The 26,019-nt window shown below is 36.3% G+C and overlaps 1 protein-coding gene across 4 annotated transcripts in view; it reads right to left on the bottom strand.

Annotated features, from left to right (window-relative positions):
* Vps13b (vacuolar protein sorting 13 homolog B) overlaps positions 1 to 26,019 on the bottom strand; it is an 829,431-nt gene that overhangs the window by 67,785 nt on the left and 735,627 nt on the right. For all 4 annotated transcript variants that reach the window (XM_047551787.1, XM_047551802.1, XM_047551778.1 and 1 more), the window contains exons 41-43: positions 20,594 to 20,775; positions 19,029 to 19,378; positions 13,619 to 13,780 (exon numbers count right to left, since the gene is read on the bottom strand). In XM_047551787.1, the coding sequence (XP_047407743.1) occupies positions 13,619 to 13,780; positions 19,029 to 19,378; positions 20,594 to 20,775 (694 nt within the window). The remainder of the gene's footprint in view (positions 1 to 13,618; positions 13,781 to 19,028; positions 19,379 to 20,593; positions 20,776 to 26,019) is intronic.

Below are 26,019 nucleotides of genomic sequence, written 5' to 3' on the forward strand. Positions count from 1 at the left end.
GCTGTGATAGTAATGACTATCTCAAGTTCAGACTGTATGACAGTTTACCCTTTATCACTACACAGGGTTGAACAGGAAACTTTCAAAAACCAGTGATATGTATATATATGTGTGTATGCAGAAAAAGATAACTGACATTTTATTTTTAAATGAATACATATGACAAATAAAAACTTTCTTTTTGTTTAATAGAGTTGTACCTAACAGCCAGGAGATTATGGTGCTGTGGAGACACACTCTTTTGACACAATGATAGTCAATTTGGTCATCTTGTAGTCGGTTGGACATAATTCTTTAGTGGAAGAGTTTAGAGTACGCTGGATGGAAACAATACGACTAGTTTAGCTGCAAAATGGAAGCCAACAAGATAAGCAACTGGAGAAGCAACTGGTCTCAGAGAAACATTCTGTGAGTCAAGTTGTCAGGTTTTGTTTGTTTGAAACTCAATTTTGACTAAGTGTAAGTATAAACAACAGAGAAACTGACCCCGAGTTTTCATTAAACTTTCTTTTAAATTATTCTCGAATGAACATTCATTGTTCATCAAAACTGATTTTAATTTAGAAGACATGTCAATACATATCCTAAGATCAAGTGGTTTTATGTGATTTAAATTTATTTTTAGTCATTAGGGCAATTTAGACAATTATAATCGTTATCACTAATTTTTAATTAGAGAAAAAAGAAGTCAACAGATGGATATAACAGAAATCCAAAAATTTTAGTTATTTATTTTCATTTAACTAAACTGCCTTGCCATACTAAGAAAACATTTTTGTAAAGGTTAAGTAAAGTATTTCATGGCAACCACTGCTTCTTAGTGCCTGTATAACAAGAAACATGAGCCAGCCAAAGTTGTGCAAGTTGGTTTTCTTTCCCAGTGAGGGAATGTGGTATCTAAGACCTTGTCCTAACTCATTTTATCCCCAAGTGTAAGTCAAGCAAGTCAAACATGAACTAATGCCTGAAGGGAAGTCCCTGACTCCAAAAGTATGGATTATTTCACATTTATCTTAAAATCTGCTCTCAGAGTTCTTAAAATTCACTAACTTGGCAAGTCAGGAATTATCATGAGAAATGAAATAATTTCATAACTATGAAGTCATCCAACATTCCATGCATCTGACACTCACTGGGCTTGGCCATGTCTTGGGCATTATTCTGACCTTTAAATAATAAGTTCCTCAATATTCTGGAAATAATTAAAAAGCATGGAAATAATTAAAAAGTACCACCAAGTAATAGGTATGCCATTGTCTTTCAGTTAATGCTTTTGCTAAAAGACTAATGGTGATAAGTATGATTAAAGACAATCACACTAGTTATGCTAAAATCTTTATAATATTCTTAATCAGTATTTCCCATTATTTAAAAATGGCAAAATACCATTCTTTAATGGTACAGCTGCATTCCCTTTCTCCAAGCACTCTGTATTAAATTCACATTTAAAATTAGTTCGGTGAAGAACCTTTATGTTTAGACATCAAGAATTCACATTTGTGGAGCACTGGCTTGTGAAAAGGCTTTGAGTGTCTTGTAAAAAGCTTAAGGAATCTCCAGTATGTTTTCTCCAAAGCAATATTTCAATATCTAAAATTTATTGCCAGGGGAGGGACATGGAGACCATTAGCAGCACCAGCAGTCATTCCTCTGGGTGCTTCGTAGCTAAAATAATCCCCAGTCTGCCACTTTCGTGCAGGTTTGTAAAAAACTCCAGAAATCAGTCCTGGGACTGGATAAAGCACGCTATCACAATCCTATCTTAGCCATTTCTTGTGAAAGACTTAAAAAGATTTAAAACAGGTCATACTGCAAACAATTTTTACAAAGAAACTTTAAAATCTATAGGAAAAGAAAACTCAATGTCAAACTTCTGTCTCTAATTTAAGTAGAATAAATGTGTTCCCCAACAGAAAATGAAGAAATTCCAAATATGCTCTGTGCATTAGACACTTAACAACCTAAACTGTAAGGGCCCCATTTACTTCTACTGGCGACTTCAGAAGGTACTGTCAGCTTTCTTAGAGAAAGTGAGTTTCCTGGAATCCCTCATGAAACTAAAAATACTTTAAGAGAGAAAAGTGAAGGAACTGAATCTACAGTCTACTTTTTCTGCTGTTTTGATTACTGCTTAAAACTGAAATAAAAATGCAACTGATGTCGAATGGACAGTAGTTCCGGGTACTCAAATGGAGTCAGTGTTTACAGAATATTTTGGATTAAAATCCTTGCCAGATGGTCCCAAGAAGTGTTTACCTCACTGTTGATTTTAGCTATCTTAATGTCAGCACAAAGAAAAAGAAGCTTGTTACTGCCACTGGGGAGCAAAGACATAAAATCCTTCCTCCCCAAATGGAACTGCTAGTTGCAGACAGCTGTGCCCTATACAACAATAGGGGTGATACTGTAGACTTCTGGGAAATGATATCCATGATTAGAGAAAAAGACAGTGTGTGGCAAATTTAGTTTCCAATGACATCTATCTTAAATGTGTAATATTTAGTTATTGTACTATATGCTGTTAGTTTGTGATAATGAGAATTTGGATAGAATAAACACAAAAGATTAAGCAAAAGTGTGAGGAGCTGGACATGCATGTGGGGCTGAAAGCTGTTCCATCTGAAGTAAATTGCTAATAGCAATCTGTAGCATTTTCCTATTTTATGAGATTTTGCTTGAGGCCACAGGGAGCATCAGGAGCTATTCTTAGAAGAGTTCAAGTGCATTGACAAGACACTGAGGCATATATTTTGAGGTTAGTGCCTCCCTTTGTGTACTTTTGTATATACTAGATGTGAAGGACAGTGTTTGTGATTTTAATAGTTAAAATAATTAAGATCATAAATCTGTGTTCTTGAGAAATGTTACAAAAAGTATGAGAAATCCCAACATTTATCTATTCACTGAACATTAAGTAAGACACAGGAGTAGATATTGTAGAAACACTGTTTTATTAAAGCCTATTCCTTTTCTCCCCTTTCATGCTCAGCAAACACCCACTATAATCTCATTTACATTCACCATTCCCATTCTGTCTTTCCTGTCTCAGTAGGAGGAGTCTTTTGTGGTACATTGTTAATGGGCACAGATCCTCTGCAGCATCTCTGAGGATCTAGCTCTCTATCCTGTGGATTTGGTCGAACCTTGTGACTTGCTCTGTACAACAGAATGGAGCAGAATGGCAATGTGTGAGTTCTGAGCCTAGGTGCAAAAGGCCTGTTCTACTCTTGTTTTCCTGGGACAATTTTACCATGTGAAGAAGCTGCTCAAGAGGCTCTTGGAGAAGAACCAAGGCAACAGTGTGCCAACTACCAAGTATGCAGGTCTGGCCATCCTACACCACGTACCCCTAAGTGCCTCTTGAATGAGCCCAGGTGAGACCAGCAAAAGAACCTCCTGAGTGCACCGCTGTTTCCAATCAACAGTCTTATGAACTGATAAATGGATTTTAAGCACTACGTTTTGGGTGGTTTATTAAGATATCTGGCAAGAACTGCTTCCTAGCCAAGATTAATTCTTCCATCTGTGAACTGAATTCTTTCCTCTTCTCCCCTTCTAAGGCCTTATGCTATTGACCATTCTTTTTCTGTTCTGCCTCATCAATCTCTATGCTATTTATTTCTTCTTATATGAACATGCCTAAATTTCATCCATTTAATGCCCTCCCCCAACTATGACCCTGCAGTATTCTAGAACTAAAATATCTAACAAAGATTAAGAAAAAAAAAAATCTGACCCATCCTTTCCACTTTCTTACTTCCCATTCAGTTTTCAACCTGCTGGTAGTCTGGTTTCTAGCCCTCTCTCTCCATTGAAGGAGCTTTCCTCAGGCCATCAATGATGTCCCAATTGCCAAATATAATGGTCTCTTTTCAGTTCTTATATCACTCAATCTCCTTATGGCATCTGATAACACTGATAATTCTATCCCGCAAAACCTTCTCCTTTCTTTAAAAAAAATTTTTTTTAACCTGTAGATGGACATATACCTTTGTTTTATTTATTTTAATGTGGTGCTGATGATCAAACCCAGTGCTTCATACATGCTAGGCAAATGCTTTGCCACTGAGCTACAACCCCAGCCCCTCCTTTCTTTACTTTTAAAACACAATTAGGTGCTGGTTTTCCTACTATCTCCATTTTCCTTATACCTGTTATTCTCTCTCAACACTTCCCATTCCTCAGCCTAACCTCCAAATCTACTATTGTTCCTTATGCAATCTCATCTCCCAAATAGCTTCAATGATCCCTGCCTCTTATTATCCATGTCTCTGTTCAGTGTACTCCACATTAAGTAGGCCTGACCTATAGCACTAGGATACTATGAACATGATAATGAATGACTTCTAAGGCTAAGACATAAAAGACACTGAGGCTTCTGCCTTGTTCTGTCTTGGATCACTTGATCTGGGAGAAACCAGCTGCCACGTAATGAGAAAAATAAAGCAACTCTATGGAGAAAGCCTCACTGTGAGGAGCTGAGGCCTCCTACCAAGAGTTATGTTGGTGTACCATTTTGGAAGTAGATCTTCCAGCCCAGTCAAGCCTTCAGATGACTGTAGCTCTAGCTAAAGTCTTGACTGCAACTTTATCAGAGACTCTGGGTTAGAACCACCCAGAGCAACTCCTGAAATTCCTGACCAATACAACTTTGAGATATGTTTGCTGATTTAGCTACTCAAGTTTTGGGATGATTTATTTTTAATTTTTTTTTTTTTGAGATGAGGTCTTGCTATATTGCCCAAGCTGGCCTCTAGCTCACTATCCCCCTACTTCAGCCTCCCGAATGGCCAGGAATATGGGTGTGCACCCAGTTTCTTCAGAGTTTCTTCACACTACAAGTTCCCACCTTTCATAAAATTTGGGAAGTTTTCTAGGATTATTTAATATTTTGTCTTATTTTTTTCCTTTTTCATTCTGGAATTGCTATTTCTCATATCTTAAACATTCTGACATTTTCCCAGAGGTCCCTGGGGCTCTATTCATTCTGTTTAAATCTATTTTTCTCTTTCTTCTTCAGAGTGGACGAGTTCTATTGACATTTTCAAGTTCACTGACTTTTTCCTTTCAACATGTTATATTTCTATTACTAAGTGACAAATCACCACAAATTTAGTAGCTTAAACCAATACACATTTAGTTTCTCACAGTGTCTGTGGGTCAGGGGTCCAAGCATGGCTTAGCTAGGTCCTCTGTTCAAGGTCTCACAAGTTTGAAAATGAGGTATCAGCTGGGTGCATTCCGGAACTGAGAAGAATCGACTTATAAGCTTGCTCAAGTTGCTGGCAGAGTTTATTCCTTGTGGCTATATGAAGAGAATCTTAACTTCTTAGTGGCTGGTGCTGGCAGACACTTTCAGGTTCTGGAGGCTTCCCACAGCTCCCTGCCCCATGTCCCTCTTCACAGGCCATCAAAACAGGGCAGTTTACTTTTTCAGGGTCAGCAGATGTGTGTCTTTCATCAAAAAAAGTTCTAATCTCTCTTTTTAAGGTTTTTATCTGATTACATTAGACCCATTCAGGATTATCTCCCTTTTGATTAACTAAAGGTCAATTAATTTAGGACATTAATTACATCTATAAAATTCCTTCACTTTTCACAGATGCTTTAAAGTGCAAAGCTGATAATGCCAACATCGGGACTATCTTGGGGTTGGCATCTATTAATTATCTTTTCTTTGAAATTGAGTAACATTTCTTTGTCCTGACTCTAATCTATTAAGTAATTCAGTCATATCATGAACACTGTAAATCTTAGGTTGTGAAGACTCAGGATTCTCTTGTGTTTGCTTCAAAGAGTATGGATGTTTTTGATTTACTAGGTAATTAATATACTTAGCTTTAAACTGAAAACTCTCACACCTGGGTGAGTGGCAGCTCAGATGAGTTCAGTTCTTTGAGCCCTGAGTACAAACCACCTTCATCTGTCTCAGGCACGTGTGTGGTTCAGTCAAACAGTTGGGCCAAATTTAAACATATTATGTCCTCATTTCATGACTTTCTTCTTCCCAGGGTTTTCTCCTCTCTCTGTAGCAGGCTTGCTAGACATTTCCCCTTGCACCAGAAAGATGATATGCCACCCTACACTGCCACCATTGTACTTGCCCAAAAGGCAAAGTTACAAAAGATGGGGAATTTACTCTGCAGAGTACTTGCTCCAAGTTTTGACTCTCCTCCATAATCTGACTCCCTTTTTTTATTCTCCTGAGCCCGCAGGTAGATTTTTTTTTTGGTTCAGAATTTATAGCTCTTATGCACAGAAAGACCTTTTCCTTAGGCATTAACATCAATCTATGCCTTCTCTGTCTTAACTCAGTCACTCTCCTCTCCCTCCCTCCTAGACAATGCAGCAGTGCTCAGCCTACTCTCTGCTTGTGTTCTCAATGTCCTCTAGACCCTCTTCCACTATACCAGAAGCATTTTCCCAAAGCAGTTGTGATCCTGGCATTTCTCTTGTCTGTCACATAGAGGATACCACCTCAAAATGGACTGCCAGGCTCTTCAGAACACAACTCCTCCAAACAGTGGTGTGCTGGAGTTGGCTCATACTTGCTTATGAAAACCAGTCATTAAGTATTCAAGAATTCTGTAAGCTGGTTTTTAAACAATTGGTCACTTGAAATCAGCTATATGGGATTATTTGATCTGAAAATTGGTGAACCCTACAAATGAGGGCTTTCTACCACTACTGCCCTAAGAGCCAGGGTACCAGCATACATTTCTTCAGCATGGCATGACGTTTTGACACCTCAATTATACTGAAGAAATCCTGTATTTCCTTAACTATGTGACATGCTGTGTGTGTGTGTGTGTGTGTGTGTGTGTGTGTGTATCTACATTGATATATATTATATATTCTGGTTCTGTTTGGTGTGCTGGCTCCACTGTGTCCTCAGGGCCAACCTCTACTCATCTTTCAAATCCCACCTCCGTGGAAAGCTAATCAGACCTCTTTGAGTATACAGACTATCGCAGTCTCAAGTTGGCAGTAAAACTGCCTAGCACAGTGCACCTTTGCCTCCTCCACATCTTGCAGTTCCACGCATGTCCTGAACACTGCAGCCAAATGAGCCAGGTTCTCCTATCACACCATGCCTTGGTCACTTTCACACTGTTGGGTCATTTATCTGGAATACCATCTTTGCCCTCACTTCAGTGGCCTATCTAACTTTATTTAAACATTAAATTTAATACCAACATCCCTTCTTCTATGAAGCGTGGACAGATCCTCATCCTCCTGTTAGGTTTGGGAACATTCTTACATTCCAGGGAAGACTTTGTCCAAATCCAGATGTAAATGATTCTGTATTTTTTTCTTCCTGTGGCTAGTGTTTTAACTAGCCACCCATCATTTTTCCTTCTCCTAAATTGCTCAATGAAATCCTGATGTACACTGATCATGTTTATAATGTTATGTTGACTTTTCTGACTCCCTCAATAGACACATCATATATTCCTTAGAAGAACGCACATACTTAATTACTTAACGGATCACAATAAACTAACACTTATTAATTAAGCAATGAATTGGAGGGAAGGAGCCTTTAAAAAGCTGCTAGAGAGAAATCATGGAAGGCATAAGGGCCTATAGGAAGACGGAGCTAGGCCTGGACACCAGAGATCCAGATATTACCTAACAGATTTTGGGGAAGCCTGTGAAGGTTTTCAGACAGGGAAGAATAATAATCAAAGTATTTAGGAAAACTACTTGCAGCGGGCAAACTATAATTAAGAAAGTAACTGAGAAAAACTGCTGCAACAGTTCATATGAAAAATAACTTAAAGATAATCATTCTTGATATACCATTATACTTGCCACTGTTTTAGTTGAAATCTCAAATTCTTATCTTTTAGGCTGTATATATATATATTTTTTTTTGGTACCAGGGATTGAACTCAGGGGCGCTTAACCACTGAGCCACATCCACAGCCCTTTTTTATATTTTATTTAGAGGCAGGGTCTTGCTGAGTTACTTAGGGCCTTGGCAAATTGCTAAGGTTGACTTTGAATTCGAGATCCTACTGTCTCAGCCTCCCACACTGCTGGGATTATAGATGTGTGCCACTGAACCCAGTTGTATATACTTTTTTTTATGGGTTTTAACTTTGATTTAAAATTTATGCCCATTATTAAAATGTTAAAAATGTTAATAGAAAAATATCACCTTAATCCACCACACAGGGTAACCATATATAATCTTCTAACATTTCTTTTCAATATTTTTCTTTGCATTTGCTTTTATGTTGTGAAGATCAAATTGTATACACAGAATTTTATATTCTGCTTTTCTGATTTATATGATATGGCAGTGTTTCCCCTTTCTAGAAACTTAAAGGTCTTATAATAGATCACTTTATAGACATATCAGATTTTACTTATTTCCTTAAAAGTGAATGTTTTGCTATTTAAAATTTTTCTACCATAAAAAATTGTAATAAACATTTTTTACATATAAATGTTTTAGCTTGCATTTTCTTTTTATTTCTTGCTTAATTTTTTTTTTTTTTTTAGTTCTACATGACAGTAGAATTCATTTTGATATAATTGTACAAGCATGGAATATATCTTATTCTAGTTAGGACCCCATTCTTATGGATGGACAACATGATGGTGGGATTCACTATGGTGTATTCATATAAGTACATGGGAAAATTATTTCAGGTTCATTTCACTGTCTTTCCTTTTCCTACTTTCCCCTCCCTTCCCTTCATTCCCCTTTGTCTAATATACTGAATATCCATCTATTCTTCCCCCCACCCACTTATTGTAGGTTAGCTTCCACATATCAGCAAAAACACTCGATCTTTGGTTTTGTGGGACTGCATTATTTCATTTAGTATGATAGTCTGGGTTAAAATCCATAATCATTTTAAAATCTTTGATGCTTCTTACACAATTGCTTTCTAGAAAGGAAGTACCAAATCTTTTTGCATATTCAGTATGTGTCAACTCATTTGCCCTTTTTAAACAAACTTTAACAGGTATGTAGGCATAGGAGAATGCTTGAAAAATGTATCAGTTTTACTAACAGAGTCTTTCCTCATCCCTTAGTCTACTTTTTTTTAGTTTTAAATTGTGATGATGGAAATAATGTATCCCTTTCTTCAGCTACATGTGTACACATGCATTGTATGAATGGATTTGGAAAGAGTGGGAACTGAACAGGAATTGCCCTGTAGTTAATGAAACTGACAAGTGGCTGAAGTCACCACAGGGTAGGTCTATACTCAAAACCTGTTGTTTTCCTTTTTGGATAAAGGAAAATGATCAGATCTTACTTTAAAATATTTTTACATCCAAAAATAGAAATGGAGAGCTTTCTGTTTATATGCTGATTAGACCCAGAACAGATAAAAATAATTATTTAACAGTTAATATTTAACAAATATATTTAATAGTTAATATGAAAAAAAATTTAAAATATAAAAACTATTTTATATTTACATTAACATATATATATATTTTTTTTTGGGGGGGGTAAGAATTTGATTTAAACTATTATTTGTCATTTATCAGTTTCTGAAATTTATTACCAAACTTTCAAGTGATAGGAATACCATTTAGGTCAGAATGAAAACAACTTTAGATCAAATCTTTGGCCTACTGAATTGTATGAACTGAGAGACCTGAAATGAAAGGTTGACACACGTGGGCCAAATTTGGCAAAATGCCTATTTTGGGGTGGCATATGTTCTAAAAATGGTTTTTACATTTTTAAGGGTTGAAAAAATCAAAAGATTTCATAATGTGTGAAAATAACATGAAATTCAAAATTGACTTTGTCCACTACCAACTTTCATTGGAACATAGCCACATTCATTCACTTATACATCACCTGTGGGTGCTTGCAGAGTTGAGTAGCTCTGTGACTGAGACTGTAAAACCTTTAAACTTAAAATATTCACTTTCTGGCTGTTTAAAGAAAAAGCTTGCCAATCTCTGTCTTATAGCCAATGTAGGATTTATGCTTTTCTTTCTATGTCTATTTTTCCAAAATGCTCTGCTGCTCATCAAAATTAATTCTTACTTTGTTATATTTGCATTTTAAAAATATTGTTGTTTTCATCAACTTATGAAACTGCTTTTATATTAATTTTAGAGAAATATTTTATTATTTTTTATAGTTGTAGCTAGAGCCCATTTCCACCCTATTGATGATTTAAGTACTAAAATCAAGTCATTGGTAACTGGAATTCTGCAATTCTGAAAAAATGTGCATAATTCAGAAAGCGTGTATATTTGAGCATAAAAAGCACATGTAAATCCTTACATGAAAAGTAGAGGCATTCCTATCCCCCACAGTTTTGTTATCCAAGAGTTTTCTCTATCAGTCAGAAAAGGAAGGTAATTTCAGCAGCTTATACACAAACCCCACAAACCTTACTAGCTGGTGAAGGTGCCACTGTATCTGGTTTGGCTAAATCAAACAAAGTTTCCCTCAACTCTGTTGCAAACACTGCTCATATTCTGGGAAAAGATTCCATAAACTCACACTTCAGTGCTTAGGTTTAGTTCTGCACAATGCAAAGCACTTCTTTGAAGACAAACCTTTTGCTGGTTGTTGTTCTCATTCAACCTGATCTTAAGTCTACTGAACTGGGATGTTTAAGGGCCCTTTGTGGTGGCATCTATGATTCTGTGCAGCTGAACATGGTGAATTATTCCCTAGGAAATAGTTTTGTTCTTCCTTTGTTTATTTAGGCAAGAAATTGTTGTGGGATATCCAGCATTTTAAGTGACTCTGCCTCAAAGCATGTGTTAGGAACTATAAGCAGAGTTTATGACTTCTCAATTCTAAAAGGTTTCTCAGCTTCGGGTTTCTGGAATTGGTTGTGTCCATGTTTCTTCCCACCCTACTGGGACTTAATGTTGTTAGCAACCTCCTGTGTGGTTCTAAGATATCTTGACCTCTTTGAAACCTTTCCAGGTGTCATTGCCACTTTCTTGATCTCTGCAATATAAGCTACATTGTTTAGTGGAGTTAAGTTCTATGAACTTTAGAAATTCTCCCTGAGACTATGAATTGACTAACACCTAAGGTAGCATAAACATTCAGACACAAATGTTCCTAAAACCAAGCTTGCTGGGCAATGCAGGATATGACTAGGAGTCTGGAAAAAGGAACATTTTGCTCACTTGTGCATCTCTGACTAGCTCCAGGTGCAGTCTGAAGCTAAGTGGCTAGTTCTTCTGATCCTCAGATATAACTTCTCATTAGAACAAGTAGAAGTTACAATTGTGAATGTAAGGAATTCCATGAAGACCCTCCGGACCCATTAAGACTACTGGCTTCAGAGGGTCTTAAAATACACTTACTTCAGCACACACAGATTTAGTAGTTTCCTATAAATTTAATTTTAACCTAAAAATATTATAGTGACTGAAGCTCATCTCAAAACTTTGAATACTAAGTCTGCATTTACAACTCTAAAAGAAAAAAACATTTTAACAGATACCTGTCTATGTTTCCTGTTTGTCATGATAAGGTTCTTATTGCTTTGGTAATACAACTAAGACTTTGCAAGTAATACAGTTTTGGTAATGCAGTTAAGTATTTACTTGGATAAAGAATCTTGTTTCAGTCTAGCTTTAGACTTGCATGGTCTATTCTATCAGATCACTCAGCCCTTCTCTGAAACCTTACAACTTTGCTAACACACAAATCATGCTGCCCAAACCTAGGGGAATGAGACAATGCTATAGAAATAACACCAGGTATACAGAGAATTGAAAGATATGTCTTCTTGTCTAAGAATACGTGTGACAAATAATACAAACAACAGGAATATTGTGAAAATAAAACTAATGATAAATATAAAACAGCCTTGAAAATGTGGAAAAGGGCATAAATATGAAAGATGTAGTGGCTGACAGTGGTTGTCCATTCTTTTTGCCTATTGACATCTTCCCCCCCAGAAACTGTATGTCCCCACAATCCTGAGTCAGCTGTTCTTATGATCACCCTTCCCATCCTGGCCCCAGTAGGTCATGAAGGGCAATGGCCCCATGAAAGTCATGAAGGGCAATGCTAGCTATGCATCTTCACATGACCATGAGCAAGGTTAAGTTTCTTCTGCTTTGCTTACTATAGGCTGAGACCTGCAGCTTGCTGTGTGTGGGCAAAGTGGCTACAGGTATAGTGTACAATTAATATTGCTGTGGCTCCTCAGAGGTTTCTTTCCTCCTACTAATAATAGTTCATTGCTGGGAATGCAATTACCATGGAAACCTTTATTAGACTAAAAGGCTACACAGGAAGAGTTAACATGGGATTACAGCTGTTTGGATTTTTTTGTGTGTGTGCTTTCACTTTTGCAATCAATAGAAAAAAATAATAAAAAGAAAATGCATTTTGAAACAAACACAATGTCCTTTAGCTATGTTCCTACGGGCAAACAACTTTAACAACTCTCTAACATGGAAATTTCTCAAAAAAGAAAATTGGAAAATAAAGGCATGGGATCACCCCAAAAACATGACTGTACTACCATATTGTGTGACAAGTTCTTATAAGAACTTTTGTTAAAAAAGATTTATCTAATTTTAATGTCCTATTAGATCAATTTGAATTAAATACATATATTTAAATAAAAAATATTACATTATATCTACTTTTCTAAATTTTATAACAACAGTGTGGCAATCTGATGAATAAAACAAGAAATTGGAATCTAGCTACTGGGGAAAAAAAAAAAAATAAGATGGAGCCTGAGGGTATAACATATTCTGAGGCTGGCCTATAGACCAGATGGGAAAACTTGCTCTCTAATCTAATGACTTTCTTTTAATCATAAGCAGACAGTTATTACCCACAGTTTTAGAAATACATTATTCTTCAGAGTTCTTCTTAGGATTTCTTTTACTCATTTAAGACCACATCTTTATATTTAATTCATCCTTGTATTATCCCTGTAGGGCACCTCTCTCTAATTATTCCCATCTAAAGTGACAGGAAAATGGAATTATACTATTGGAAAACAGGCATCCTTTGATATGTCTCCTTGCTGCTCCCTTGGGCAGTTTGTCACTGAGCTCACCAAATATAGATTTTGAGCTGCACTTAGAGGGCACAGACTATGACTTCCATGTCTTTGCAGTCCCAGTGCCTAGCACGTGCCTGGTACAGAGTATGCACACAGAAGAAATCTGAATAAAGGAATGATAATGCTCAACATGTAATGCTTACTGTATACCAAGTACTAGTCTAGTACCTTATACGTATTAGCTATTTAGTCCTCACAACCCTCTGGAACAGGTATTGCTTTTATTCCCATCCTATCTATAAGATAAATGAAGCACAGAAAGTAGAGCAAGGTTCTGCAGAGCCAGGATGCAGACCTACTACATGCTTTGGCTCTAGAGTCCATCTTGTAACCACTACATACTGCTGCCTCACCAGCACCCTTGCTCAACAGGAAAATGCTCCATTCCAGGGGAAGCACAGATATACTGGGACCCACCTCTAAACATTGCTGGGGTTTCTGTCAAATGTAGATACCCTGTGTGGTTCCTTGGTAGACTTAAACAGGGAAATAACTGGACACAGGCACATGAATGCAGAGTAAATGAATCTCCAACCTTAACAATTGCTGTGTTTGTAAGACTGTTTCTCAAATACCTGTGGGGATTTGTGAGAGCGCCAGCTGTACTGGTGACTGTGGAGACTCGCCAGCAGAATATTTTCGTCAGTATCCACCTGGCCAAACCGCAGTGTCTCCTGTGTGTCATTACAGATCACAAAATGGCTGAAGACCAACTCCTCTACCTCAGGGCATTTGTTCTGAAAGAAAAAGAATATGAAAGCCAACGTGTATCAGATTAATTGCAAGATGTTTGGCAGCTGTCTGCCCAGTGGCCATTGTTACAACACAGAAACCCTAAGGATCTGTTGTCATTAGCTCTGGTATACAAAGTATTCTATACTTCCAGGATAAGCACACACAAAAAAATCTTAAAGAGATCATAAATGTTCCAAGAATGTGTTTTGATTTATATTCCTACAAAATAAATCATACAGAAGAGTAAGAGAACAATGAAATCCCTTTTAACATTTCTTAAAATGTATTAACACACTACAAAGAGTGCTGGACTGGGTAGTGCACGTTTCTGAGCAGTATACTAGAGGCTAGAATTACCATGTCCCCGGCCTTCTAAACTCAACAATCAAGACCAATTAGCAAAGCCACAGTTTGTACCCTACAGAAAGTAAGGATCATTTAGGTAATACATCCCCAGATCCCTTAAGGGGGAGGGTGGATGTGTGTGTGTAAATCTGTTCAGGGAGAGAGAGACATAAATAAAACCATAACTTTCTCCCTATTGTTAAGAGGCTGAACACAAAAAACAGATCAACTCCAGAGTCAGTTTAAGCCAAACTGTAGTTTTCAAGAGAAATAATGTTAGTTGAAAAACAGTTTCCAACAAATGCTCAGTTAATATTCATCACTCAATATTCTTCATTAATCTGCTAAGTTTCAGCAAATTAGTAATATGTTCCAGTGTTGACACCTCTTTTTCGACTAAATGGGGGCTTTATTGGCTGCTGCTATAACAAAACACTGGCACATTGATAGAGGACTTCTGTGATTACACTTTCATCATTCTGGTTAGGCTATGGCTTAGAAATCAGGAAAAATTTTAGTAAACTAGTAAATTGAGAATATAAGGGAAAAAAATCATCATTAGGTAATCAATTTGCTGATAATGGAAGATACTATGCAATGGATGCTTCTCCAATTGGCCTCAATTCCCTGGCTGTGGATCTAATGAACACCACAGTGACATGTTTCACCCTTTGCCCCTTTACTGAGGTGAGGGAGAATAAATGGAGTTACAACTCAGAAGCATACTAATTCAAGCCACTGGGAAGCCTGAAGCCAAGAAGTCTATGGACGAAAGTACCTGGAATCCAGCAGGGACGGAGATCATACCTAGAGCTTCCTCAGGGAACAGTCATCTTGGGAAATAGAATCCACTCCTAGCCATGCAGAATGTCCTTGAAGTGGGTGGCAGTATACTATGGCTGCAATTGGTGAAGAGGCCCCAACAAGCCTCATTCTTCTGGTGGCCCTTGAGGACTTCTAAGCCCTCTTTCTATCACCCATCCATTCTCACCAAACTCTGCTTAAAAGTCACACTAGTCACCAAAAAGAATCAGTAGAGTTTGCACTTATAAGCAACCTGCTTCTACCATAATGCTCTCTGTTGTAGCTTTTGATCATTAGCCATGAGTTCAAAACTTGCCTGCCACCAGGTTTTAGATGTCCAGTCTCACTCTTGGGCCCTGCCCACAGCTCTGTCTGCTACTTGAGCTACTTCCCATTTCCTGATGATGCTTGCTCAGGACACCCCAACTCTACTAGTAATTTCTCTGCTTTTCCAATACTACCCTGGTCTCCTCTCAATTTATCCAACATATCAAACTACTTCCTGCCTCACTGCCTTCTCTCTGCTGGGAACTCTTTTCTCTCACCTCTTGCTTGACTAACTCGCTTCTACTTTTCAGGTTCCTCTTGAAAGGTCACTTCTCTGGGGAGCCTTCTAAGATCCTTCCCAGATCAGACTAGGTTTCCTTATTTTATATCCACGTGACACCAAATCACCTTCAGAACACTTGCTCATTTGTACCAGCCTGGGCTCAGTATTGTCTTCATTATTAGACTATGCTACGAAAGAGCTGGAACCCTATCTGTATTATTTACAACTCCATTGCCAATACCCAGCATAATGCCTAATACATAAGTACTCAATCAACACTTAGGAAACTAAAATAGATTTAATTTTTAAAATTATATGTTCAGCATATTAGAAAAACAAGAAAGTTATGAATTTTAAAAAACCCTTTATTTTGCAATCAGCAATAATGGCTATTAACATTACAGTGAATTTTCTTCAAGCAATTTTTTTTTCTTTTCTGAATATCCTAGCAGTTGCTATTCTAATCTATCCTATCCGACCCTATCTTATGTGTTTATCTACAAACCTCTAATCAAACTGGAAGCACAGTGTATAATTAGTTTTGATGAGATTTTTCCATTTAGTATTATATAATCAACATAAACTGCTCTCCTTGTAAACATTTTCTCTCCTTTCCATCCAAGAGTTCAAACATGAAGGGATATGATTCCAATCTCTCACTTAGTTACACATCCTGAAATTAAAATTCAGTTTTCATAGTGAATTGGGATCAATCTCAACACAGAAGTTAAGTTACCAGATGGAGCTTGAGTAGAAAAACTCATATTACTTTCCTCATCTCTAAAAACTGACCTTTAATAAATGATGAGGGTTTTAGGAAAACATGTAAATTAAAGAACACAAGGGGGTTGTTTACATTTTTCTAAAGAATACTCAAAGTCCTTAGGGAACTATTTCTCTACTGTTCCTTCATCTGTGGAGTTCATTATAACTACAATAAGTTTAAGTACGTCTTGGAATGTTTTAAATTTTGGTGTATTATAAAAAAGCTCATTCACATTTACTGTGACATCATAGATGCTGAGCTTCAGAATGTTCACTGGGTTTGTAGTTAAAAGTTGACTTATTCATATTTAAGTTTCACAGCATACTGTACAGGCATTTGAAATTAAACAGTAATACTGTTTTTGTATAAAGGAAGAAATATGAATATAACCTTGATTTTTAGGTAATCCCTTTTAAATACTACTTTGTTCAAATCTGGGAATGTGACAAATATAAAGCAAACTCACAATGGCATTTTGGGTCCATTCAATATGGTTTCACAGAACAGTCATCATGTATGAGAGAGAGAGAGAGAGAGAGAGAGAGAGAGAGAGAGAGAAAGAAAGAACTGATGAAGGTTTCTGTTAATCTTGAACTCGTGACCTAAAGGTGAAAGGCCAAAGTATTTCATTCTTTAGCTCTCTGGTCCATCTATACTGGGTAAGAATGACTAGTCTCCGATATGAATCTGATATAAAGTATTGTGGAGAACTCATATCACTTATCCTGCTTATTAAATTCATTTTTCTCTTTGGCAACAATTACACTGTGAGCATTATATACACAATAAAATTGAAATTTGGGAAACTAAACTTCCCTACAAAGAGGATAAACCACATTCAGAACATCTTAGGAACAATGAACTTAATAAACCTCCATCAGCCTATTTCAATGTCAAACACTGTATAATTTCAAAGTAGTGCACTTTCATATTTACTTTAGAATACACAGGGTTAGAAGCATACCACATTAAAACTTGGTGGCAAGTACCCTTGACATGGGAGGAAACAAGAAAATTACAGCAACAATTACAGAAGTATATCCTCTTGTGGCTCATGTTAACATTGCCAAATCCCTGTATAAATCAGAACCAACAATTCATAGAATGTACCTGTCAGCAATATGCTACGTGACATATGGCTCTACTTAATCAAATATACAATTCCTTAAAAAAATTCAGCATATTCCTTCAAGGCACTATGTTAGCCAGTCAGTCATTCACACTCTGATGTGGTTTAAAACATTTAAATATTTATGCACCATATTTTATTTATACGTATAGTGGTGTCTATGAGAATATTTTTACCCTGGGAGGAAACTGATATTTCTCAAGGCCATTTTGCAGTAGTTGCTACACATGAGTCCTCTTATAATGGCTCTGATAACCAAGACAAAAATATCCTGGGTTTAAATGCTGTATCAATGACTCTTTTATATTTTCTAGGTTTGTTTTTTATTAAATGCATTGTTCAAAATATGACAAAAAAACAGAAATTGGAGCCATGGAGGTTTTTTTCACACTGCTATTTGAACCAGCTGCAAAGATTTAGATCACACTAGCTCTTATTTTACGCATGTCCTTTGCAACAAGAAAACCATGGAATGCCCTTAAAAAAGATTTTTAAAATATAAAACAGATGTGTTATCTTCTTTTCCTTTGCTATTATAGTACCATGTTAGGTAATTAATTCCTTAGTCTTGTATAGGTCTTCATGCATATAAAGAAAAACATTAAATTTTATTTCCAGAAAATTTAATTCCCATAAAAATTCTTGTTAGAGAACTAAAAATTCTTTTTTAGAATTATTTCATAAAAATTTATTTTCATGAAAATTCTTATTGCCCTAAAAATCTCCCTATTCTTTTCACTTATTTCCATTATAATTTTTAAGTTAGAGAACTCAAGTCCCTTCCCTCACCCTCTAGTGCCTCTGTTCCTATAAGAGGGGAGGTAGGAGGAAGGACCATTCCTCCTGGGGATCCAGCTCCACATAAGTGTTTGCAACATATACAAAAAGTGGGGAAATGCCTCATTTTACATGGCAACCAAACATGAGGGTGATACAATATAACACTAAATATCAGTATGGAAGCAGACACGATTTGTTGTTAAATTGCTGACCATATTATCAATCAAACATTCTGTGAAATTACTTTCATGCTAGCTAGACAGGGACAGGTTTCCCATTTTAAATATGTCATATAGCAAAGACACAGACTTCATCCCTTTTTGATGTGGATAATTTCTTATTAGGGATTTAGATTACTGGAAATTATTGGAGTAACCAAGAGTCTCTGATGGATCCCAAAACTCCATTGTCCAGTGCCTTTTAGTGAATCAAAAAATCAGAATGACAGTTGAGGATTAGGACTGTGCTGTGCTCACAGATGCCATCTCACTGCTCTTTTTATTTAAGAAACTGGATCACTATTATGAGGAAGGCTCATGCAGGTTCTTCAGTTCTGTGGTGGACCCTCAGTTTTGGTATATGGTTAAGTTGAAGCTTTAGCAAAATAAGGACACAGTACTTGGAGAAATTTTCTGGGAATATGTTAATTTCCATGCAGATGTGGTACATGATCATGATCCCATATTCTTCAAAGTTTAAAAAAAATAACATGCATCACTTTGTCCAAACACAGAAGGCTCCAAATATTATGGTGCCCATCAAATTCTTCACTCTCTCACATTTTTGTGTGTAACTTATAATTAGAAGTGATAACATATAGTACTTAATAAAAGATCATATGTAGCCAAACTGTAAACTGTTCTGGAATGTGCATACCTGTTGCCAAGCTTGTACTGCAGTGTTTAGAGAATGAACTACATGTTGTCCAAAGTTTATAAATACGGAGTCCACTGTCACGGTGCAGTCAAGCAGCTTTCCAAGTGCATCACTGGAAACGGCAATCTGTCCAAAGATGCTGAAAGGTTTTATTACACTTTGCATTGTAACATTTCTGCATTCTAGAAGTTTACAGTCTGCCTGAGCTGAGAACCGGATCTCCTGGCAGACAGAATCATTATTCCATTGTCGAAGATACATATGTGGTTCTCTGAAGGAAACAATCATGTATTCTAGTTCAGATGGCATGTTTTTATCAGAAATGAATGGTTGTAGGTATTGTGGTGAAGCTGTTGAGAAAGAAACAAAAAAGCCAGCAATTAAGATGAGTCAATAGTTATGGAAATAAAGAGATGATGTAAAAATTACTCACTTTTCAGTTATGAATTTAGTATTTAATAAACTGAAACATTCTCTTGAAGATACTAAAATCTCTGAATTATTGTTTGATATTTGAAAATAAAATTGTTTTGTTCAATCAGGTCTCTTAATGTATACTGTCTAAAGGTTAATTTTACTTTCACAGACAAAAATTTTTGACTGCAAAGAACAAATAAAACAGAGGAGGAAACTATCTAAATTTCTATCTACCAAACAGATCTCAGGAACAAAAATAAAAATATGACTCACAGTTAGAAAAAGCAGAAGCAGGTTAAACTCTAGTTTTGCTGAAAAGGCAAGATGTTTAACAGCAGCTATGTTTGCTTTTAATCTGATCCCACCCCCGTTTTTCCATTACATGTCAGGAATCAAAATGTTTTGACTGATATGTAAATGAAAATGTATTAACTAAAAAAGATTTGGTACAGAATATAATGCTTTAGAAATAACTATTCAAGTAACATTAGCAAGTTTATAAAAGGTCACTTTGGGTATGTGGGGAAATCATCTTCCTTCTAAACTTATAAAAATGTGACTCCTGTAGACTAAATTAAAAATGGGTTCGTCATTTGTAGAAGGTATTCATGCTTTTAAAATCAGGCAGGGGGGCTGGGGAGATAGCTCAGCTGGTAGAGTGCTTGCCTTGCAATCACAAGGCCCTGAGTTCGATCCCCAGTACCGCAAAAAAAAAAAAAAAAAAAAAAGTCACATGGTCATAAAATCAGGCAGTATCAAGTGCTTTTGGAATCTGCCACTAATATGATGGCCCAGGATACAGAACAAAACCAGATGCATTTCTGTCAAAAAGATCATAATTAAATTAATTATTAATGTTAAATTAATATTAAAACCTGCTGTTTTAAAAAATTCCTTGAAAATTCTCCTTAGGAAGCATGCCAAAACGTGTGTCAGCTCAATACCATTGATAACTTACAGGTGTGTAAGCTGGTTCAAAAGTAAGGGGTATGCTTTTTGTACCAGATCAACTTCAGAATAACTGCCAATGCTCACTTCATACTTCCTGGAAATAAATCAGCTGGGTCAAAATTGATGAACTGGGTCTTAAGAACACTTAAGAGATAGGTATTAAGTGAAAGTTATCCTGATGGTAAAGGAAAGAATACCTGTGCCTAGTTGATCAAGATGATGACAGAGATGGAACTCCAGGTGAGCAAACTGGAAGGACATACAAAGAGACGGTACAAACCATGGGGTAAAACAGGAGTCGACTCTGGTACAGGCAGCCAGAGCTGTTGGAGTTACAAGTTGATCACAAGTGCTTTGAGAACCAGATTCACTTGCAGAGCTACAAGAAATAGTAATAAGAGAAGTTTGATAACAAATTTTCAAATATCATATAAATGCAATGTCTTTTCTATATGAATTTTAAAAGCTGGTCCACAAAATTCTAGATTCAATATGTTATCATCAAATCTTCTGTATACACTCACATAAATCTGTTTAAAAAATAATTAAGTTCATGTTGATTTACTGTATGTGGGCTATTCCGAGAGTACTTCAAAGGTTTCCTTCAGGTTATAGTGACCTACCTCCAATCTAATTTTCCTCCACATACTTCTACAAAACTTATGGACAATTTGTTCTCATATTAGTTTAAGATCAACACAATTCAAAGTATGCTCAAAAAACTCAGCAGGGGCTGGGGGCCTGGGTTGTAGCTCAGTGGTAGAGGGCTTGCCTACTACGTGTGAGGCTCTGGGTTCGATCCTCAGTGCCACATAAAAATAAATAAGTAAAATAAAGGTATTGTGTCCATCTACAACTAAAAGAAATTTCTTAAAACCTCAGTATTAACAATGCCACCATGCATGTTTCACTTTTGCTCTACTTCTTCAGATTTCCATGAGTCAGTTAATACTCTTTACTGAACATCCATTGAATATTGTACTAGATATCATAAAAGTTATGACCACATTAAAAGAATGAGGATCCCATGGTCAATAACTTTGCATGGATCTTCTCTTCACTTGCTCATTCTCTTAACACCATTTCATATATGTAGAGTCTGATTAAATGAGTATTGAGGGCATTCACAGAGGGAAGACATTTGCACACAATGTCTACTGGTATGCATAGGAAGTATGTTGACCGGACTGCATTGTGCTAATGGGACCATGAGAGCTGGGGATTGGAGTGAAGAAGGAGAACAAGATGCATACTGTTCACTGTGGATCACTAAATAGATGCTGCCCCTTCCCCTTGAACTGTCCTCCACGCCTGCCTTTTCAATTGAATTTGCTGTACAGTTCTGGTAGCCTGACTTCCAAATCTACTAGGAGCCTAGAGAACAACACTGTGATTTACAGTATCTTTGAGAGAACTATGACAGGAAAAAGCGAGAGATAAGTTCTTAGTTTTCAAAGAATTCACAATTTAACTGGTGGCACCCAGTACATAGAAATTTGCAAACTTTATAAAACATTACCTGGAAATAGGAGAGTCAAAGTGCTGACAGAGTAGATAGCTAAGGATTCTCTGAGGTCTGAATTTTCAGATGGGTTTTGAAAATGGTTATGAAAAGGCTGGTGAAAATGAAAGCTGGAAGAATTCCAACGTGTTTACTGAGTTGTTTAACCTCAAAGAGTTTTTAGTTATGTGGTGGTATTTATTGAAATGCTAGTAAATCTCCATTGCACACAAAGAAAATACAAACTCTGGGGCAATATGTTATTGGCTAAACACTATACACAAAAACGCAGCTAAGATATTCTTAGAATGTCTATAAATGGGCATACTAATTTAAATCATTTTCTAGAACTTTATCTATTGGATTTCAAATAAAAGACTTCATTGGTAAGGTAAAATTAACTTTTATTTATTCAGAAAGAGTAAAATATATTAGTTGTACCTGTGTTTCACATATTGAGATCTTTCCCTAATACAAAAGATGCTATAAAAAATAGGGTACAAACTTAGTCAAAATATTATTAAAAATCCAGGCAGGAGTTCTAGAGATCAGTTTTAAAACAGTGAGTGAACAATTTGAGGTGTTTATCTGAAGCATTTTTCTTGCCAACTACAATTTTTGGACCCCAAGATTTTCTAATTTTCTATCTCTAGAGATCAGCAGATATTATAACATATTAGAAAAGTTTGTGAAAATATCATGAGTATCTTCCACAATCTTCTTTTTGACCAACTGATTATTTCTTCACCTTTTTTCTAAGTTAAATACACAATCAGTGATTAGTAAGAGATTTTTAAAGTATACATAGTATCTCCTGAATCATAAAACCATACTCAAGTGGTCAGCAATACTCTTTTCCATCTTGAAATCCTGACTGAAATGGTTACTAGGTTAATCATATTCAGAAATTTAGGCTTTTATTTAAAAATTAGAATCATATCACAATTAAGCATTTCTTTTAAAAATATTTTCTAGACACTGATAGACCTTTATTTTATTCATTTATTTATATGTGGTGCTGAGAATCAAACCCTTTGCCTCACACATGCTAGGCAAATGCTCTACCACCAAGCTATAACCTCAGCCAAAAATTAAGCATTTCTTAAACACAAGATTAACATGGAATATATAATGTGAATGTACCTTAACTGTACTTTGAATTAGTACATTTGTAGGTTTTTGATACTATAAGTTTGATTACCACTACATGCTATAAAATGTTATCTGCCTACCTTTTACATAAAAATTGAAAAGTTCTCAGTGAAAAAGAACTAAATAGTTATAAATCTGAGTGATAACCTTGCTAATAACTTATAGTAGTCAAATTTTTATAATTTCTTGAATTAGGAGCAACAATGGACTTTGACTTGATATAGAAATCAAAAGTAAAAATGTATATTTATGAGATGTACAACAGGGAGAATAGAGAAGAAAGTTTTAAAAAATTCAAAAACTTTCAACCTATGATATTTATATTCCAACACTTTTCTTTTTCCAAAAAGATTTTCAAAATGGGTCAAATTTAGGCCAAAGAGTGTTCACAGAATTCTCTGGTATTGCTTTTTTCTAACATGCTGGGAAATGGTTCTTAGAAGCAATACCTCTAGTAACAGAGCTCAAGATTTAGCAGTTTGTTCAACCATCTGTAAGTTCAATGCAAAATCAATTTTTTAGAGCAATGAAAACATTAGGACTGCTGGGAGTTTTGCCTATCTATAACTTCAGTTTAGCCCAAGGACGATTTATTAGCTTTAATGGTGGCCTACATTTAGATGTAGATTGAATCTACCATAATGGCACTGTGAGGACCCAGGCATATCCCCTAAAGATTCACCCCCGAGGGCCGCCTGAGGTGAAACCCTACAACATAGCAGGTACCAAATAATACTGTGACCCAACTGATGAAGCCCTGAGCTGCTCTCTGCATTCCTTGGTGGCATTAGGTTTTACAATATAGCATAATAGAGCATACAGGTTAAGCAGAGAATGATAAGGGTGAGAGAACCTAGATCAAAATGCATGCCCTGCTATCACTTGCACTGTACTTATATTGGGTAGGTTATTTCACCTGGCTAAATTTTTATTTTCTCATTTGTAAAATGAATATATTAACTAGACCTACTTTTTGAGTATTAAATGAGACACTGAATTCTAACTGCTTAGTATAATGTCTAGCATTTAATAATAGGAAAAAAATCCTTTTCTTGATGGCCAAACAAGGTACAATACTGGTTACTTAGTGTAATGTTAACTGTTGGAAATTATCTCAGTGGGCACTGCCTCTCACCAATGGTTCATGTAAACACTCTCCCGCTCACTGTGGTAACACTGCTCTGTTCATCCTGGGAGTCATAAACAGATGACAAGACATGGGAGGAAGTGTCACGCTCTCTAGTCCTTACAGTTGTAGTTTCTCAAATGTCTTAACCCAACATAACAAATACACCTTTATTGAGACACTGTAAACACATATAAAATGGGAGGGGTTCCCCAAAACAACGATATATAATGATAATTTTATAGTGTTAATGTATCATAAAATTTATCATCTGAACCATTTTAAAGTATATGGTTAGTGGCATTAAGTACATTAATTTTTGTGCAACTATCATCATCACCCATTTCCAGGACATTTTATTTTCCTCAACTGAAACTCCATACCCCTTAAATAATTACTCCCCATTCTCCTGGCCCTCCAGCCTGGGCAACCACTATTTTACTCTCGGTCTCTATGAAATGGACTACTCAGTATCAACACGTAAGTGGAATCGTACACTATATGTCTTTTTTTCTATTTTATCCTATTTTATTAAAAAGTTTCATTTGCAATCTGCTAAATTCTCTCATAACCCACCAATGGACTGCAATTTGTAGTTTGAAAATCAACTTCAAATGGGCCCTCAGGGACAGAATTCCTTTAAATCAAATTAGAGAGAGGAAGAGGGGAGAGAATGTACACAAAAGAGATAGAGATATCTCCTAAGATTCTTAGAATAAGCAACACAATACAGAGACGTTGTTCATATCATCAACCTAGAAATTTAAATACCTGAGGAACACCAAATGCTTCAAGGAATGTATATCAAAACTACATGGCAAAGAACCAAGCCCTTGCAGGATTCCTGCATAGAGTTTAGTCACTAACTAAAAGGAAATAGCAAAAGGCCCCAAAAGTATACTTGGGAAAAGACTGCCATGCCACCAAAGGGAGAAAAGGAAGAAATTCATGTTTAGCCTTTGGAAAGAATAAAACAAAGACTTTTCTGGATAAATCCTAGAGTATATTATTGCGTAGAATCACAGGTGACAAAGCAATTCCAAACGTTGAGTTACTCTAAATGGCTTATGACATTCAAAATTTTGATTAAAATAGAAAAGCTACCCCCCAAAATATTGATGTATATAAAAGCAGATTTGAGTAGTCAAATGGAGGGCAAGTACCTGGAGGCCACAGTCACCTTCTCATAGGAGGTGGAGAGAAAAACTTAGGGACTTGACCATCATCACTCTTCCTCTGATTCTTCCTTTGTCTGTATATGTGAGGGTCAGTGCTTTGGGAAATGAAAACAGTTCCTCCCTACACACAACAGAAGCTGTGAGTCACTGTCTCAAATATTATGGAAGATGAGTGGACAGTGACTTCTTTTATGGGATCTTTTGTGGGAAGAGAGTAGAAGGGGAAAGAAGAAAATATAAATGTAAATGTGCTTAATGCTACTAAACTCGTTTCCTTCTTTTGGGCACATTCAAAGATAAAAGCACTTCAAAAAACTTACAAGAGGTTCAATTTTCATCATATATGAGAAGAACCACACACCCTTTATGCATTTCTCTTTCCAAGATGACTCTCATCATTAATCTGCATTTTTGGGGGTGGTGATAGAAAGTCCTTTTAAGCCATCTGCTGGCACATGTTTTACTACTGTGGGAAGATGGCCATGCAATACAAACAATGAAATGCCAAAGACAGAACAACAGAGTTTAACATTATCATTAAGGAACTTATAATCAAGTATCACTGGACTGGTATATGGTGAATACCTATAATTTGTGTGATGTTAAAATAAGTACCTCTAGAATTGGTTATTTGGAGGTGAAGGTAAGGAAGGGGGGAACAAAGGA

Source organism: Sciurus carolinensis, chromosome 1 (genome assembly GCF_902686445.1).
Source record: "Sciurus carolinensis chromosome 1, mSciCar1.2, whole genome shotgun sequence".
Taxonomy (NCBI): Eukaryota; Metazoa; Chordata; class Mammalia; order Rodentia; family Sciuridae; genus Sciurus; species Sciurus carolinensis.